This window comes from Phoxinus phoxinus, assembly GCF_949152265.1.
Source record: "Phoxinus phoxinus genome assembly, chromosome: 8".
NCBI lineage: Eukaryota > Metazoa > Chordata > Actinopteri > Cypriniformes > Leuciscidae > Phoxinus > Phoxinus phoxinus.
Genome location: NC_136883.1, coordinates 25,955,054 through 25,975,309, shown reverse-complemented (window position 1 = coordinate 25,975,309; position 20,256 = coordinate 25,955,054). Strand labels below are relative to the sequence as shown.

At 36.8% G+C, this 20,256-nt stretch overlaps 1 protein-coding gene across 3 annotated transcripts in view; it reads right to left on the bottom strand.

Moving 5' to 3' along the window:
- Positions 1-412: 412 nt before the first annotated feature.
- tmtc2b (transmembrane O-mannosyltransferase targeting cadherins 2b) overlaps positions 413-20,256 on the bottom strand; it is a 111,986-nt gene continuing 92,142 nt past the window's right edge. For 2 of the 3 annotated variants that reach the window (XM_079621066.1, XM_079621067.1), the window contains 3 exons: positions 19,272-19,386; positions 15,210-15,273; positions 9,702-10,527 (listed from right to left, as the gene is read on the bottom strand). In XM_079621066.1, coding sequence (XP_079477192.1) covers positions 10,348-10,527; positions 15,210-15,273; positions 19,272-19,386 — 359 coding nt within the window. In that variant the 3' untranslated portion in view covers positions 9,702-10,347. Of the gene's footprint in view, positions 733-9,701; positions 10,528-15,209; positions 15,274-19,271; positions 19,387-20,256 lie in introns of those variants that run through there. The other variant, XR_013798607.1, reaches the window with a different exon arrangement.

The window sequence follows — 20,256 nt, the reverse complement described above, 5'->3', positions numbered from 1 at the left end:
TCTACTAAAATAGAGAGTTAGTAGAAATGTGGGTGCGACGAGCCAACAGAATGTTAAAGGAACCATCAAAATAAAGTTAAACCCTTTTTTTTCTGTTGAAGAAACAAGCTTCCATCCATCTTTCCAAACCAGTAACCATTTTGTCCATATGAAAGTCAATGGGCTATAAATAATGTTTTGACACAAACGTTCTTCAAAATATCTTCTTTTGTGTTCCGCCAAAGAAATAAAGTCATTCAGGTTTTGGAACAACATGGTGAATAAATGACGACGACATGGTTTATTTTTTGGGGGGGAACTATCCCTTTAGGAGAAGGTTTTAAAATATATTTTGTGAACTTTGGAAGATCATATTCAACCAAAGATTTCCAGTTCTTAACAAATAACATCACGAACACCTGAGTCAATATTCCATTGGCCACCAAACTGGACCATTGTTGCCAAACTGTGTTTAATACATGGAGATTAGCTTGCATTCTTATGAAATACCCATGTGGATTAGGTTTATGATTAATATTGGCGCACAGGAAAAAAAACAGCGTGCATTATCATACAGTCGAATCAGATTAGCATTATTGTGCTCAAATGTTGCATCATACATTCAGTTGGGAAGACAAATTACATGCGCATCAAGACGTCAACTTGATGAATTGTACGCCGCTGGAACTGCTTAGGTGACGTCTATGTAAAACGCACAGCCAGTGGACAGAGAGTCATCTTTACACTTCTGACCTGAAAAAAATACATTAAAAAGTCAGTGACAAATTTACCAACAGAAAACATGAAATATCTGCTATACATAGCCTGTGTCTGGATGGCTGGTTTCCCTGGTGTAAAATTATAGTTATCTCGGTAATTATTATTGATTGCTCTGACAAAATGCACATCTTTGTGATTAGGGTTCTTAAGTGAATGATCACAGCTTCATTTTCTCATGATCTCGACATGTTCTCTTGTGATTTATCATACCAAGATAACAACTTATTTATAATAGAAGTTCTATTTACAAGTTACTTAAAATGTTACTTAAACCAGTATATAACAACTGAAACGTTATTTAATAATTGTATTTAACATTATTTGATAAATAATACTAAATACTAATACTGAATTGTAAATATAAAATACAAACAAATACATATGAAATACATATAGAAATATATAATAAATATAGGCCTAGTTATTACTTTTTATTTGATGTCTGTTTGTTCTTTTGCACCACAAAGTAAAAATAAATATTTTCTAAATCGTACAGAATAATATATTGTTATTACATGCTTTGCACATTACATTATATTTTTTGGTGTTATATTTAACTGGTTAACGCATTTACAATTAAGCATCTTATGAATGGGACTGCAACATCTTATGCCAAGAAAATTTTTGAGAACCATATAGCCTCGAGATATTGAAGAAATCTCTTTTATGTATGTAATGTATCATATGTATGCATACAGGTTCCAGTCTAATGCACAGTGAATCATTGGTCTTTTCTTGTATTATGAGATAGTATGTTTACTATCAGTCACACCTCAAAGGCCCACTGAAGTGCCTTGAAACGCGCAGCATTATTCAATGTGTGGACGTAATTTCCACTGAAACATGAAGACAGGGTGGGACAAATAGCTCCTCACCTTTTAAAAAAACAGCCAATAGCATATGCGCAGACTCACGCATATGATCCGCTCTGTGCTATTGTGTCTACATTCGCCCCAAATGGAAAGCACTGTCTGAATCATTCCCTATCCCATGTATAGTGCACCATGTGTGTGTAGTAAATAGTAAATGTGTGAACAGGTGACCGATTTCAGCCGCAGCTTCTGCGCCTATTTATAGTAAAGGGGGCGGGACGCTTCAGATTCTAGCCTTTGATTGGACATGAAATCTTATTAGAAGCTGACGTGCAGCGTGATCAAAATCGTTGATCCATATAGGCAGAAGTGAGACACTGTATGTTTTGAATGATTATATCTTTTACAAATAAATTATGTCATTTTGTTTTGGAACACACTAGCTTATAGATAACAGCAAGGCTAACATATTCATAGCCTACTAAAAGACAAAAAAACTTCATTGATTTCATGGTGACTTTAACTATTCTAATGTACAGCTCTGCTACTACATACCTGTCGTCTCTAATTGAATTTCCTTCACGCTTCAGAAAACTCTGAAAGAGCCGATACCACATTGTTGGGTTTAGCATTTTGTGCACAATCCCTTACCAAATACCCCATCTGTCATGCAATAACATCGGCTATTGGGTTTAGAGGCAAAGGCTTCCATGCGTCACGCACCGTGTTGCCCTCAAAAGATACCGCGTGTCTGCCCGAGGCTGCTGGAACCGGCCAGCCAGATCAAAGGACCAATAGGTTGTCTGCACATTCCTAACAATATTTGCTTGATAACAGCTGGCAGATTTTCTATATAACAACATAATAAGAAAAAGGCGCTCATAAGGAAACGGTAAGCTCCTCTCCTTTACCAAAGAGTTCTCTTTATGCAAAAGGCAATATTGTAATGATGAAGTGGGTCATGAAAACAAGAGACAGATGTTTTGATTTCCTCCATCGCTGGACATGGTGGATCTGAGACTTAATGGCTAATCAAAAAGATCAAAATGCGCACTTATTGATAAAGAGACAGGAAATCATATCGCGTGTGATGGATGCCTGTGTCGTAAGATATTTTTGGTGAGATTTATCACAATATTAAGATCGCTGAACTTTGGGTCAAGGCTACGAGCCAGATGAACTGTAAAAGCTGGTGAATGTTCGCAGTTGCACTTTCATAGGTGTTCATTTGGGAAAGGAGGGAACGTAGCACAGTCACGTGACTCTCTCCAATCTTAATCAATGTTGAAAAGAACTTGATAATGGATGTTAGTGAATGACAGAGCACAACAGGACACATGTTAACATTGCTGTACACTGTAAAATAGTATTTTTTAAAAAGTAGTCGTTACAGAAATAACATACTTTAAAAGAATATGCTTAAAGCAACACTAAGGAAGATTTTTTACCTTAAAATAATGTTTCCAAAATCGTTTCAATTCTGAACTGTTACGACTTGTAACATGGTGAAAGGCACTTATGTCTCTGCTTTGCGAACCTTTATCTGCTATAACCACATGTAAGATTGGCAGATCGGGTCGCGTTTCTGTAGAGTTGTTGGTGTTGCTTTAAGTTTAAACTGAATGTAAGGTTTTTAGACACTTAAATCTGCAATTGCAATTATGTCATATTGTTTAAATTTATATGAAATTGTCTGATCTTTAGTGCCTTTTAAGTATATTTTTGTAATCTTTATCTAAAAAATATAATATTGAATAATACAACTGTTAACATTATAATCAAGTACTTTACATTTAGTATGTTAGTCAACACATCAAAATAAGTGTATTTCTTTAAAACAACACACGATTATTAAATCGCAATTATTTAAAATGTAATTTGTAATAATGTCAAATTAAAAGTTTTACTTTAAAGTGCACTTTTTAAGCGTGTTAAGAAATACACTTTAAATACTCTTGAGAGACCTTTTATTTTATTGACATTATATTGTCTGTAATTTGAGTTTTTTGAACAGTTAAACGCACTTCTTTTTCACAAGGGTGTGCAAACATAATCCAAGTAAATGTAAATAATGCTGCAGTGCATATACCATTATCAAATATATTCAAACCTACTTGCTTTGCACCTGTAACATTCCTATGGTTTATAAGGAAGTAACATATACATTTAAGTCAAGTCAAGTCAAGAATATTTGTATAGCGCTTTTCACAATACAGATTGAATCAAAGCAGCTTCACAGTATTAAAATAAAATAATAATAAAACGTCCATGTTTGGTAATGCTAATCAATAGTAATATTGATTGATTCATTAAATTGAATATCCCCAATACATTGCTTAACAGTACCACACATACTTTTAAGAGCAAACAGGCTTGGCAGAGAGCAGAGACATTTATATTCATTTGTGTTATGAACATCACACATACTTCCCTCTAATGAATCTTATTAGTACATTAATTGCAGCTGGATCATAGATAATTATTACAATGATAAGTTGAGCAGGCACAGCTGCAAAACAAAGGCCTGCAGAGAAATTGTGGAAAGACAGAACACAATCCACAAACCTAACCTGCTAACATTCATTAATATATCATCTATACTATGCACAGTATGCAATTTTTCCTTCTACAAATACCTGCTGCTGAATGTGCAGCATACAACATGACCCACTGCACAGCCTCTGTATCCCACAATGCAATGCACTCAACATCAGTGCGCGTGACGCAACTTTCGCCACCAGAATAGTACGTGCACCGCATGATTTTGGTAAGTACGCGCAGGTCGCACATGCGCATTGAATTTGTTTCGCACTAATCAATTGTTCCACAAGGTGGCAAAGGTGCGTTCACACCATGTCGTAATTACCGTAACAATTCTGAACTGTGAAAAGCCTTCACGTGCTTGTAGAACTTGTAATTACAACATGTAAACTTGTAATTTTCGGAGAACTACGACTTGAACCACGGTTGTACCACCTGACTACTGCAGATTTAAGATGTGTTTGACTTGAAGCAGCACGGTGCACACCAATGACATCAACGTACCGTGAGCAATTACCACTCCTGTCAGCTAAGACCAGGAAACTAAGGCTACAATTTGCATGGACTCACAAAAATTGGACAATAGAAGATTGGATAAACGTTGCCTGGTCTGATGAGTCTCAATTTCTGCTGCAAAATTCAGATAGGGTCAGAATTTGGCGTAAACAACATAAAAGCATGTATCCATCTTGCCTCAAGGCTGCTGGGGGTGTAATGGTGTGGGGAATATTTTCTTGCCACATTTTGGGCTCATTAGTACCAATTGAGCATTATTTAAACACCACAGTCTAACTGAATTGCAGACCGTGTCCATCCCTTAATGACCACCGTGTACCCATCCTCTGATGCCTACTTACAGCAGGATAACACGCAATGTCACAAAGCTCAAATCATCTCAATCTAGTTTCTTGAACACGACAATGAGTCCTCTGTACTCAAATGGCCCCCACAGTCACCAGATCTCAATCTAATAGAGCAGCTTTAAGATGTGGTGGAATGGGAGATTCACATCATCCATGTGCAGATGACAAATCTGTGATGCTATCATGTCAATATGGACCAATATATATTCCATAATCTATGCTATGAAGAATTAAGGAGGTTCTGAATAAAAAAGAGGGTCCAACCTGGTACAAGCAGGGTGTAGCTAATAAAGTGGCCAGTGAGTGTATTACATATATTACATAATATATTAGGAGTAGTATGCTATTCTGAACGTAGCCTTAATTTTACGATTTTAGGCTATATAACACAGCATTTTTTTTTTGGGCTTGAGAAAAAGAACATAGAGCAAGACTGCTGAAGAATTGAGAGAATTGTGAAGTACCTCAAGGTATACATTGGATTTCTGGAAAAATCCTTAAATCCTGGAAAGAACAGCAATGCGTAAGAAAACAGAGTTGTGCAGTTCAAAGGCTGTACTGTTTCAGTCGAAGCACTTTTCACACCAGTCTTCTGCCTGACTGTTGCTGAGATACGAGACACCTGTGTTTTGTAAAGGAGATGAAAAACATGTAGCGGACATGCACACAAACGCCTTACACATTTTAAATCAACAAGGCCCCATAGTGTGATCAGACGTGAGAAAGGGCCACGGAGAAGAACATGTGAGATACAACACATGGCTCAGTTTCTCATTTCCAGGGTGGACTGCTTCTGGCTGTCAACAGGATAGTGTGTGTGGAGGAGGGGCGAAACACGCGTCCCAGATGTGAATGTCAATGTTTACATTACATTATTGTGCCGCGAGACCAAATGCTCGCATATGAATGACGCATTTCATACATTTGCAGGTCAAACTTCTAATTAGATCTTCGTATTTTCAAAAAAAGGTAATGGCTTTGTAAAGATCTTGGTTCCATCATTCACTTTAAAGGCAAAATCATAAGTTTGATGGCTTAGAAAAGAAACGGTTAAATAAAGTTCTGAAATAACCTGTAACATTATAAATAAAAGCAATAATAACAGTGAAACTTGTGCAAACACAAAAAAAAAAGAAAGAAAAAGAAAAGATAAAAGTTACAGAACAAGCTGAAAACTATTACAATGTTATTGAATTGATACTGTTATTAACGTAACACAAATACAGCAAAAACAGTAATGTTGTGAACTATTATTACAATTTAAAATACCTTTTTCTGTTTGAATATATTCTAAAATGCAACTTATTCCTGTGATGCAAAGCTGAATTTTCAGCTTCATTACTCCAGTCTTCCGTGTCACATGATCCTTCAGAAATCTTTTAAAATATGCTGATTTTATGCTCAAGAAACATTTCTTATTATTATCAATGTGGAAAACAGTTGTGCTATTTAATATTTAAACAGTTTGTGCTATTTAACGGCATTTATTATAAAAAAAACACTAAAAATAATATTGTGTATATTTAAACTCTTTTGGTCTTTAACACTTTACAATAAAGGTTAAAATTGTTAACATTAGTTAATTCATTAAATACCATAAACTAACAATGACCTGTTTAACAGCATTTATTGTATAATAATAATGCATTGTAGGATAATGCAAATTTCTACATATTAAATAATAAGTAAATAATAAGTACACTTACAGTATAAATTAACATGATGCTAGGTTAATAAATACTTTAAACTGTGATACCTAATGCATTAGTAATAATAAAAAAATATATATATATATATATATATATATTCAAGGAGAAACCTACATGAATACTGGTTTCTATGGAGACAATGATGTATGTCTTGGTTCTGTTTTAAAGTATTTATGTAACCCTAAAGAATTGCAGCTATAATATTCAGAACACTCAACGCTATCTGTTATAGCCATTGTTCAAAGCATTACCGGAGCACAACATTTGAGTTAAATGACGTTAAAGAAACCAAGATGAAAGGGAATGGATCAGAGACTTTAGAAATGTTTGTATTCCAACGATATAGAGTCTGGAGAAGAGAACAGAACACCGGGAACTTTATTGTGGAAAAAATTTGACATTGGGAAAAGTCTTATCTGGCACATACGTCAGTCTTTATACAAAAACAGAAGAAAGGCTACAAATCTTGATCATTTATACAAATGCACTGTTCCAAAAAAATTTTTTTTTCTTCTTTTATTGAGTAAACTCGTTCTCTGCTCTGAGAGCACCAACCGCGATATCACCACCTCTCAAAATCCCTGAGGAAAGACGTAAACACTACGGGTGCAGGTGTCTTCGTCGTGTAAGTCTGCATTGTGTGAATCCATGTGAAAACTCATCTTAACAGACACACTGGGTACCGCTAAAAACAGCACAGTATTGATGCAGTCACAACCGGTAACACTAGAAACTACTCAGATAACTTACACTGTGGAGGACAGACAAGACACAATCACGTTACGGCTGAGACGAATAAAAATACAAATGGGTTTGTACCATAGGTTTACTATGGTAATGAGGAATGCACATCCTCGGACAACATAAAAGGTTTATTATTCCAATATTATGCTCCTCTCTGTTATATATATAACATGATGTCCAACATTATTTTTTCCTAATCTGTCTAATATTCATTAATATTAGAAAGATCAGACTGTATTGAGTTATTATTTGCATTTGAGTTCAGTAACTCTGGAAGGAAGAAGACGACAACAGAAGTAAAATGTGAAGAAACAAGATCGTCTGAGAGACCGTCGAGATGAATGCATGACAAATTCTGGGTTTATTCCCTTTAAAATGCTCCCTTTACAATGAAACAGTGGATGAATCAGTTCAGCGCAAAAATGTGTTATAAAAAAGGGCGTCTTGAACCAGAAACTTTTAATACACTTTTAACATAACACAGAGCCAGCTGTTTTCTTTTTTTTTTCCTCCATCAAGACAACACAAAAAGGAATAAGTTAATACTGACTCAGCTGTCCGACATGGCATTTGTTAGGACTTTAAAGGGATAGTTCACCCAAAAATTGCATTCTGTTGTTTATTCACCCTCATGTCATATTAAATACAGTCGGTTGCTTAATTCCATGCTTTTGCAATGAATGGGAACTACTGTGTAATCATAAAAGTGGTTTATATAACATTCCTATATTCGTTCCTGACACAAAGCTATAATATAGCTTTAGAAGATGTAGAATATAGCGCATGAGTCGTATGGACCACTCTTATGGTGCTTTTCATCTTTTTTGAAGCTCCATTGTAATAGCATGGAAAAGATACATGATTTTTTCCACATTTGTTTTTCTTGAGTTTCACTGAAAGAAAGTAAGTCATGTGTTTAGGGCGAGAAGATAAAGACATATTTTCATTTTTGTGTCAGAACTCTTTCAAATAATGAAAAAAGGGTCATATTACAAAACTCCTTCATAAAAAAAAGTTGGGATCACCAAATAAGAGCACCAAGTTAAAGATCAGGAACATGCACGGAATAAAGACTATCATGAAACTAAGTAATAGCTGAATGAACTAAAGTTATTCGCATATCGTGATTCTGGCTCATCGTTTTCTGTTTGAGGAACAACATCATACTGTGTAATGTGTCATTTTATATATTAGGCTCCATTTATACACTCAAACATACAAGAAAATATTAAACCAACAATACATATAAACAATCCCTTACAAAACTATGGCTGTATATTGTTAGATACTGTAGGTGCAACAAGTAAACGTATCTGTATTTGGTTAGGAGTTACCAGTCAGAACTTTGCATTTCTGGTCTGTTGAACCAATTCAGTCAAAAGGACATTACCAGCAGAACTAGTCGATGTCCATGGTCCTAATGTTCAGATCTAATAAATACTACCGTTCAAAAGTTTGGGATTTAACTTCTTTTTTTTTTTAAAGAAGTCTCTTAAGCTCACCAAGGACGCATTTGATTTGATCAAAATACAGTAAAAAACGTAATACTGTGAATATTATTACAATTTAAAAGTGTTTTAAATTTGTATTTATTTTAAAATATCATTTATTTCTGTGAAAAGCTGAATCTTTAGTGTCACATGATCCTTCAGAAATCATCATTCTAATATGCTGATTTGTTGCTCAAAAATCAGTTCTTAATACCACGTCTTTACTGTCACTTTTGAAGAAAGACAACTTACTGTCCCTAAACTTTTGAATGGTTGTGTAGCTGTGAATAAACTCACTCTGCTAAATGTGATATTCTAACAAATGAACATTTTTCGTCCGAATTTTTATTAGTAAGGAAATCAAGGAAATCAAATCCGCTGAATCTATCTGTAACAGAACAGCTTAATGCAAAGTAAGGCAAAATTTGCTAATTAAATTCGCTAATTTCCTTCAGGCTACATAGCTTATCGGATGTTCCTTTCATGTCATTTTTGGCAATATGCAGCAAATGGATCCAATTTCTTGATCCCAGAAGTTACTCGACCACTAGTTATCTTGTGTCGTGGGCGTGTCATGTCTGGATTGACAAAACGTTGATGGAATGTGTAAAAGCAATCGCTAAAAATTCTGCATCCCAACCAAACTTAACATATTATCTGTGCTCATATGTACAGTGTCATTAAGGGTGTGTTCACACTTGGCAGGTTTGGTTGGATTCAAACAAACTCTGGTACACCAGGACTAAATGTATTCTTTTCTTTTATTGGTCCAGACCAAGAGAACCAAACTAAAAGTGTGAACACACCCTAAGTCTACAACCTCACAAATCAATCATTTTGACACAATTGGCCTTTGTTTTTACAGTTAGAAAGACTTATGACATGTTTGGCCTATTAACCAAATTATTTGTATGATGTTTAGACGATATGATTAGTTTTTTTGTTCGCTTTTTGCGTCCAGGCGTTTCTGTCAGCCATGATGTGCTCATTAAATATTAATGATTCCAATCATATGAATGGAGAAATGACATTTAAATGTACTGTACATGCAGAGTATAGCCTCATGGGGGTTGTAGCACTCTCAATTCCTTCTCAGTCTCAGGGCAAATATTGCCCTTCAAGACTATTAAGCATTGACTAACTAATTAACATCTAATCTATCATGAGACTTCAAGTATGCATCTATGGGCCGCTTCAAGTTAAGGACTCCCGACACGTCTGAAGAGCTCCGCAGTTCTAGATTGTTCCAGAATGTCTCAGTTTTACCAGACGAAAGCCGCTCTCGCATGCTTAAGCATCCCGTGGGTAACCCAGGTTTTGAAGATGTTCTTTGTCAGCCCTAGGATGTCAATTACCTCATTACTGAGAGCTCAGAGAAGAACATCTCCTTTACAACTTCAGAGAAGCTGTCAGATCAAATGTGTCCAAGTCAAGGAGCCATGGTCCTTAAGCCCTGTTTTTCCATGATGTTCCACAGTTTCCGCAGGTTGGACTGAGTGATGGTATCGTCCGGCTTCAGCTGCAAGGCTCGCAGGTAATTGGCCTCCGCTTCTTGGAGTTTGCCATTGAGATGGAGAATAGCTCCGAGGTTCATGAGGGCTGCGGGATACTGTGGGGGAAAAAAACAGTTTAAGGAAAAAGTCACTTTATTAGTGAAGTCACATTTACCGCTGTTCGGCAAAAGGTTGTCATTTTAATAGGAATTTGTGCGAATGGGAGTTTTGCGTGAGGGTGAAATATTTCACCACGTAGACTGTACTCGTTCAAGTTGGCCATGTAAATTTGCCACACTGACCAATAGAAAGTTGGTTGGTTTGAAAGTGACTTCATCAAAGTTTAAAATTGACCTTTTTTGGCATGCAAAATTTCACTAATGTGACTGTACCTTATGGAAGCAAATAATATTGTTTGCATGCTTATTCTAAAACAAACCAAGGTTATAGCGAATCTTTGGCATTTTTGAAAAGTTTTCAGGTTCACATGTCCATAAATTTAACCAGAAACTCTGTTATTCTACAGTCTATAACTCTCCTGGATGCACATCATCTATTTTACTTATGTCAGGGTTACATGAGTGATGTTGAATGCATCAGGCTTCAATGGAAACAATATGTTGTCTACGCCAATTCTGCTCACATAAGGAGATTTCAATAGATACATAAATCAAAACGAACCTTAACTAAACCCAGCATACCATGAGTTCTCACATGGACATATAAAAACACATTTGTCGCAGCACCAAAATTAACACAAATATATTTTTTAATGTCTAAAATATATAATAAGAAGTTACTGTGATTTAATACAAAACCATTTCTGGACATGCTTCACTTGCCACCTCTGAAGGGAAAGAGTTGTATATTATCTAACTCTCACGAGAGTAAAACTTACACTAACTGACTTTTTAGGCCAGCTGCCATGGTTTTCCACACGGAAAAGTAGAAAGAGACGATCGTTGTAAAATTACACAACGTGTAAGTAATACATTAGCACTATTTGACCCAACACAGAGAAGTCAAACCTCAAAACAAGACTGAGGGACAAATGAACTGCAAACTGTGGCATTAACTGCACTCAGGTGACACGTATACCTTCCTCTCAAAACCAAATATATTCAAAGACATATTCAGCAATTTTTTCTCTATAGCTCCAAGTATCCAAGAACACTGTAGGAAAAAAAAGGTACTGGTAAACTTCTTCCAGGACATTTTCTGTTAAGTTTAAGGACATTTCCTTTAACCCTAAAACACAATACAATGTTCAATTAAAAATATGGGTAAAACTTCTGTGTAAAATCAATACAAAAATTCGGTAACACTTTATTTTAGTGCCCTTGTTACACAGGTTACATGTAGTTACTATAATGATATCTATAAATTATGCATAATTACAACTAACCATAAACCAAACCCTTATCGAACCCTAAAACATGTAGTTAATTAATTTTACTCGGTACTTAAATGTATAATTACACTGAAAGGACACCTTAAAATAAAGAGTAACCAAAAATTCCTTCATATATTAATACTACATTTGGCTTGCTATTTTAACAGACAGTTTTTAAAGTGTATGCATTTCAAATGTGGGTTTGATATGACCAAACACTTGCATCATTGTATGATTAATATATATAATAAATGGATACATACAGTGCCCTCCACAATTATTGGCACCCCTGTTTAAGATGTGGTCGAGGACTTCTAAAAATTATCCTTTTTTTTTTAAACAACATAGAACCCAAATGCAAAAAAAGAGAAAAATCCAACCTTTTATTAAAGTACATTACTTTGGTGGTAAAAAAAAAATCAAAAATTTAGAAAAACAAAAACTTGAAATCATGTGTCCCACAATTATTGGCACCCCTGGTGTTAATACTTTGTACAACCCCCTTTTGCCAACAAGACAGCACTTAATCTCCTCCTATAACATTTCACAAGATTGGAGAACACAGAGAGAGGGATCTTTGACCATTCTTCTTTGCACAATCTTTCTAGATCATCCAGTGTCCTGGGTCCTCTCTTATGCACTCTCCTCTTTAGCTCGCCCCACAGGTTTTCGATTGGGTTGAGGTCTGGGGACTGAGATGGCCATGGGAGGACCTTGAGTTTGTGACTGCTGAACCATTTTTGTGTAGATTTTGCCACATGTTTTGGATCATTATCCTGCTGAAAGACCCAATGACGACCCATCTTCAGCTTTCTGGCAGAGGCCATCAGGTTTTTATTTAAAATGTCCTGGTATTTCAAAGCGTTCATAATGCCATGCACCCTAACAAGGTTCCCAGGGCCTTTGGAAGAGAAACAGCCCCACAGCATCACAGATCCTCCACCATACTTCACGGTGGGCATGAGGTGCTTTTCGGCATACTCATCTTTTGTTTTACGCCAGACCCACTTAGAGTGTTTGTTGCCAAAAAGCTCAATCTTAGTCTCATCTGACCAAAGCACACGATCCCAGTTGAAGTCCCAGTGCCGCTTAGCAAACTCCAGACGTTTACGTTTGTGAGTGTTAGTGAGAAAAGGCTTTTTCCTTGCATGCCTCCCAAACAGCTTGTTGGCATGTAGAGAGCGTCTGATGGTTGTTTTGGAGACTTTGTGACCCCAAGATGCCACTCTTTGATGCAATTCTGTGACAGTGAGCTTAGGACTTTTTTTTACTTCTCTTACCATCCTCCTCACTGTGCGTTGTGGCAAGATAAACTTGGGACCTCTTCCAGCCTTGTTTGTCACTGTTCCAGTTGTTTTAAACTTCTGAATGATTCCTCTGACTGTAGATACGGGCAAGTTAAGGCGAGTAGCTATTTTCTTGTAGCCATTGCCTGACTTATGAAGGTCGACACACATCTGCCTTACTTGAATGGTGTGTTCTCTTGTCTTTGCCATGTTGACAAATGGGTAAGAGAATTAGGCCTCTGTGTCACGTCATATTTATACCCCAGGGAAACAGGAAGTCATGAATTACTAATTAAAAGTTCCTAGATACCCTGACCAACTTTAGCAACTAAAGAAAAATATTTAAAAAAAAAATCAATTACATTTTTCAGCGGAATTGTTAGGGGTGCCAATAATTGTGGGACACATGATTTCAAGTTTTTTTTTTTCTAAATTTTTGATTTTTTTTTTACCACCAAAGTAATGTACTTTAATAAAAGGTTGGATTTTTCTCTTTTTTTACATTTGGGTTCTATGTTGTTTAAAAAAAAGGGAGATTTTTTAGAAGTCCCCGACCACATCTTAAACAGGGGTGCCAATAATTGTGGAGGGCACTGTATATACTTTGGTTTAAATTGTAAAGGGATTGTCCAGTTAATAAAATTATTTAATGAAAGTTACTTATCTAATTTTACCATTTTATTTTAAGCCAAAACGAAAAATAAATAAATAAATTTGATTTGAAAATTGAACAAATATTAATATACATCATTAACAAATGGTAAGTCTGGCATTAATGTAAAAATATCTTCATATTATGTCAATAAAAAAAGCCAAAAAACAAGTAAACAAAATGGACTTAAAAGTCCAGCCAACTCTTATATGTGTATATTTGTGTTTGTATACTTTTGAGAAGGGTGTAACGTTTGATTGTTCACCGCAATATAGAGGCTTTCTAGATACTGTCAGGTGAGAGGAAGTGAGCAGTGGAGGGGAATCTGCCCCGCTGTGGCCTCCAGAAGTTTCCTGACCTCTTTCCTTCCTCTTCATCCTACACTCTAACCGCACAGTATCCCTCACAACACTATCACGGCATGCAGTCACAGCATCAGCAGTACCAGATGTGGAAAGGATCTTGGGACCTTTGTTGAAACAGCTGCTAAGGAGACAAACATCCCTAAAGACAGTGCAAAAAGTCCAGACACTGTACAATACTCAAATAAAAGGTGGCATTTTCGGGCATTCAGGGTTTCATATTGGTAGAATTCAAGAAGTAATGTAGTTTAAGTGCACTTCAAATAATTAAACATTACCGGAATAACAACAGTATATTTGAGATAGATCGCACAGCATATTCATTTAGCTACATTTAAAGTCATGCTTGCCGGAATTTCAATAATGATTCTGTTCATATATTACTGTACATCTAAATGCTGTTAAATACAAAAGCAACGCAAGATTAAACAGTGGCTTGAGTTTAGGTAACTTAAAAAAAATAATCATTATTTTACATTTCATACCAAAATACTTTTTTTCTCCTACACGGATATAAAATACAGAGTAGAGAAAATAAAATAAAGTTATGCAAATAATGAATATACGCAAACATAACCATCACTCAGACACGGCTATTTTCGAATATAACTATAATACTAATGATACTTTTTTTCATCTGGTTGACTGTATGATAACTTACTCCACCATTGTTGTAAAGAGGGTCCATTACCGGATTCCTAGTTTTGTGTGTCTTTTGTCTTTGCTTCCATACAAAAATAAAATAAATTCTTAATCTAAAAGTCAACCTCACCTTTCCATTTTTCCATTTTACACTTCTGTTTGGTTTACAAGGCAACTTCCTTTCAGGCAGCTGCACACCAAACATCAAACGCATTCACATCCAAAGAAATCAAACAACTGTGTGTTTTGCAAACCTCACAGTGCACGTTTCTGACACACTGCGTCGCTTTAAAGTTTGAGACTGATGCTGTGAAAACAAACCCCAAAAACCGCCAGCAGAGCTTGTACAGTTGGTCAGTCACCGATACAACTTATGGGGGAGCAGTGGAGTCACACCGAATCAATTAAAGTCAACCACCATGTGTGTGGATGGCACATGTCCTATATGAGCATGGTTACTTACATTGGGTCTCAGGCTGGCGGCTTGTCCGTAGTACTTCTCAGCAGCATCATTGAGGCTGGCTTGCCTGAAAGAGCACATAAACAATGCGTGTTACTTCATCCTGTCGCACAGGTTTATTGCTGGCCATCAAACCAGGGACCATTTGTTGACCAACTTTACTGCAACGGAAAAACTGAGCCAAATAGGGATATAAAACTGCCCGACTTCACAATTTTTGAGTAGAGAAAAGTGCCGTTATTTCTCAGGTCATGACCTACAACCTACTGGATGTTCTTTGAAGATCTTTAGCATCTTTACAACCTAAAGGTTTTGTTTTTTTCCTCCATGTAAAAACACCCCACATGCATCTTCTAGCTGCTTGTACCTGCTGGTAGCAATAACTTCTTTGAAAAGCGAGTTCAATATGGAGACAATGACCGTCAGCCAAAGACAGGCTGGGTTGTAATGATGAAAGAGCCGAAGATTAACGATAGAAGACCGCTTTTCTTATTCTGGCCAGTTTTATAGACCCTCCTTCATCCTCCTCAAACTGTTCTTGCTGAAAAGAGCTAAGGTTAAATGTTTCAAGAAGTAGCTTTTTATTAAGAAAAAATAGGATGGACTGTACTTGAATCATTCAAGCAATGAGATGATGGATAAATTATGTCTGTTGAAAACATTCCAGCTCCAACCTTGACATTAGAGAGAAAGTTGAATAAAGAAGAAGATGAATGAAGACATAGCATTAATATACCGCTCAGGATGAAATTTCTACAAGTGAAGCTGAAGAGGGTCTATGTAGGTTAAGCAGCATTTCAGACACACGCTCTTGTTGCTCATGTGGGTGACACGCGTTCGAGTTCGGCTTGCAACATTTCCCAATCCCACTCTCAACTCCTCTCATTTAAATTTTGAGCCTTCATTCTGATATACTATGAATAAAAAAGCCCAAAATAAAATATAGTGCTGAGTGGGAGAATACTTTGGACAGCTAAAAATGGTGTTGTCCTTCCCTAGAATTTTGTGTTTGAACTTCTGTTTTTGCAGTAGCTCTGTATATTTCTATTGCCTCGCTGTCAAAGAGTCAATTTGAAAAAAATATCTGACACATTTTAATTATTGTTAGACAATATTTTCTAATCATTTACAAATATAAACGTATTAAGTACATTGACAATTATAAAAAAATACTTTTTCTGCACCGTTGTTGCTTTCTTACGCAGTATAAATGAGTCCTAAAATATGCATCTGCCTTCATTTAAACTATTGAAACCCTCTCATTTAGATATCCATTTAGAAAAATTAATTATTTGTCTTCCTTCTTAAACCTTGAATTTTCCCTGATGGCCCTTTCTTGAACACAATGCAAAAATGGAATGGAATAAATGGAATACAAAAAGTTCTAAGAAAAAATCTAAGATAAAAAGTTACACAAAAATCTATGGGATGACCGGTTCTCAACAGAGGACTTAAGCACTTAAGCAGAACCATGTGTTACTGTTCACCATCCCCAATTCTGTTTTACAATCCTTTCCTCTTAAACGACGAGTCGGTGTAATTTTCACATTCACATGCACACAATAAACCATAGCTTGATCATAACCACAATTGTCTGCAGGGACAAAGAATTCCCTTATAATCATCCGTTGGAAAGTGACCACTCTTAACAGTCAAAACCCAACAGTATTAGAACTGGACTGGCCTCTATGACCACATTCCACAACTGCAATATATGGTGAAAATCTAAAAGAGAGCATCCACTTCAACTCCCTAGGTCAGATCTAAACCTCCAAAATACAATAAAACAAAATGTTTAATATCTGGCAACCAAAACTGTTCCTCCATCCCACCGCAATCTGCTCATTATATCATTCCAAAGTGGTCACCAACCTTCAGAGAAAAAGCATAAAATAATTCATAACTTCATGTAACCACCTAAGACTGCATTACATGAGAGCTTCAATGGTAACCTTTTATTGTACAAAGCTATAGAAATCTAGCCTAGAAATCTAGACGCACCCTAGCGGCAGCAAAATGTATTTTGCAGCCAGGGCAGTCTAGCAACTCTCCATAGACCTTCTTGCTGCAAAAACCTAAATTGGGTCAGGCCAATCACGTCGTGTATAGAGTAGGCAGGGGCGGGCTTAATATATGACGACAGAGTTGCGACGGCTGCCACTTGAAAACAAAGAATGGCGGCTGCGGATGGAGAACAGCGGTCTTGCAAATCGGCTTTGGCCGCGACTCTGGAGGACTTGGAGTTAAGTTTTTCTTTAAGAAAAGAGCAAATAACGGCACTTAAGTCATTCTTAAAAAAGGAAGAAGTGTTGGGAGTTTTGCTGGACCGGATCTTTGCCGCTCTGACTACGTCACCTTCTTCGTTGCTCTGGTTGGTTGTAGCGCTATCCTATTGCGGGATTTTGAGAGACAACAGTTTATCCCGCCCCTCGGATTAAGCCGCGTCTATAGAGAGTTGCCAGACTAAACATTTTGATGTAAGTCTGGCTTGCCAGGCTAATAGAAATCCTCAAAAAAAAAGGAGAGCTTTGGATAATGAATAATAATGGGAACAATGCTCAAATGCAAACAATGCTAAAAGGCAATTTGTCTGAAACCAGACAGCAATTGTCACGAAATCTATTGTGGAAGAATTTGTTACAAAAGTGGTGCTTAAACAGATTAATTTAGAGACGCAACTTGAAGGAGGGTTTTAGCACGCTGTAGACTGTTCCAGAACGCTATAATCCTCTCTAAGAAGATGCATTTATAAATGTATCCCCCTTAAAGTATTGCTGCTAAAAATACTAAAAAAGCAGTAATAAATAAAAACAGGAAAAAATTTACGGCATGTATAATGAACTGTCTGCGAAAGTATCATATTTAGTCGAGACAAACAAACAAACAACTGGGAAAACTTGTTTGGAAGTAGTAAAATTTGAGCTTTTCTTTGAATTTGAGAAAGTAGCTTTTCTTTAGCGTGGCGGTGGCAGTTTGGTTGGGGTTTAGAATAACCAGCGGTCGTTTGAAGAGGGCAAGGAAACTGAAACTGATAGTAAGGAAGCAAACTTGTCGGTGCAGACGGGCCCCTGAGAACCGTAAGAAAACGCTGCACATCTGAAGCGGTCTCGTACTTCCCCGACCCCACTCAAATGCGCCCCCCATCTGAGACCCTTCTGCATGTCCTTCCAAGACAAACACACCAGGAACCTGATCTTCAAATAAGTCGGACCGCAAGCCAGTATGAAGGCAGGGGACACGGCCTAAGACAGCAATTAACAACCAAGTGTTCGTGTAGCATAAAGCCCCATGCAAAATCTGCTGAAGGGCTGTAATACGTTTTAGGAAGTGTGTAACTATATACCATGTGAACTCCGTGTAGTAATTATGAGAAGTGTATTCAACAAAAACCTCGAGGCGAGGGTATTAATGCAGGCTTTCCATTACATGTCCTGGTGGAGCATCCATACAAATGGGTAGGTGGAAAGAGTAAGAGAAAGAAGAGATAGAAAAACATCCTTTAATGCAGCGGTTCTGCTTCAGGACCCAGATTTTACATTGGACATCAAAGTGGCAGCGAAACGCATATTGACTAATATTGTTCATCGTAAAAACAGGGTTGTGCACCATTCACAATCAAATCGACAAGACTCTTTAAACTCCAGTTCAATTTCAAGATTCGCACTGAATTATTATGGTTGTAAATAGTGGAACTTTTTATTTTATTTGAATTTAAGCAAGCAGAATTAAGATAAACTGAAATTCATATCAATCTAAAGTATAAATATAAATATATATAAATATAAACAATTTTTTAAATGCTGTACAATGTTGGGCAAGACATGATTGAAAATCGCTTGAACGTTTTGGTGAGGTTTTTATTGACCTTGCAGAGAAACAGATATGGAGCTGGATGGAAGAACATGTCCTTTGTATTACAATTCAGTAAATTCCGCATCCTGTCATTCCAATTTAACCAAACCGAACCGAACCAGTACGACTGCTACTAGAAACATGTATGCTTTGTCCAGGGTATTTAATCATAGTAAAAATGTTGTCTATATGGATTTAGCATGTCCTTCTCACCTGAGCATGTGAGCTGCACTGAAAACCACATCAAATTCTTCACTGTCCAACTGGGCGGCTTTCTCTGCCATTTCGGCAGCCTCCAAAAGCCGCGAGTCCTCCAGCAAAAACTGACCTGAGGAAGAAAAGGGGGAAATTTCATTTTATATTTGCTTTTACTCCCACAGAAAAACAAATGTGAAATATTTCCTTTGGCTGTGGGACGGATAGTTTGGTCTGCCCTCTCAATGATTCTGTGAAACATGAGATAGCAAGGGCGCTGCACGCCGCGCAAACCATCTGACAGACCATTTGTCCAATTGAGATTTCTCCGATAGGCATGTTTCCGTGACAAATTAAACGCTTACTCCTGTAAGGTTGTGGAAAGGGGACCGACTGGGATCTGAAACCTCTGCAGTATTGTTGCTAGAGGCATCGGTCAAGACCGAAGTGGAATAAACAGCCTGTTGCTATTTGGCGAAGCGGCTCTCCACACTCCTGAACACTGCAGCGCCAAAACCAAACATTTTTTCCCAAATAGCAATGGACCAAAGTAGAAACATAAGAAATGATGTTATGCAAAGGAAGAAAGCTTAAAGTGCCCTCCATTATGCTTTTTACAAGATATTACCTTTTTATATAGTGTGTAATATAGCTCTTTGTGAATGTAAATATGCTGCAAAATTTCACAGATCAAAGTGTTATTGTCTCCCTAAAGAAAGAACGGATTCTGAACTGCCTGAAACTAGTCATTAGTAATTCCAATCTTACTTCCTGCATGAACCTATGTAGGTTTGTAACAATTTTGAATAATGCCAGTTCATGGTTTTCATTTCACAAATCTCTACCACATAGAAATGTCCAGCTCAAGTCGTGCTCTGGTTGATCAGCTACTTTTTTTCAATGTTCCCTTATTGGAGTCGGGCTCGAACTGATACGGTAAAACCAACACCATTGTTCCTGTTCGTATCATTGTGTATACAAGTGCTGAGAAAGCTTCCAGAGC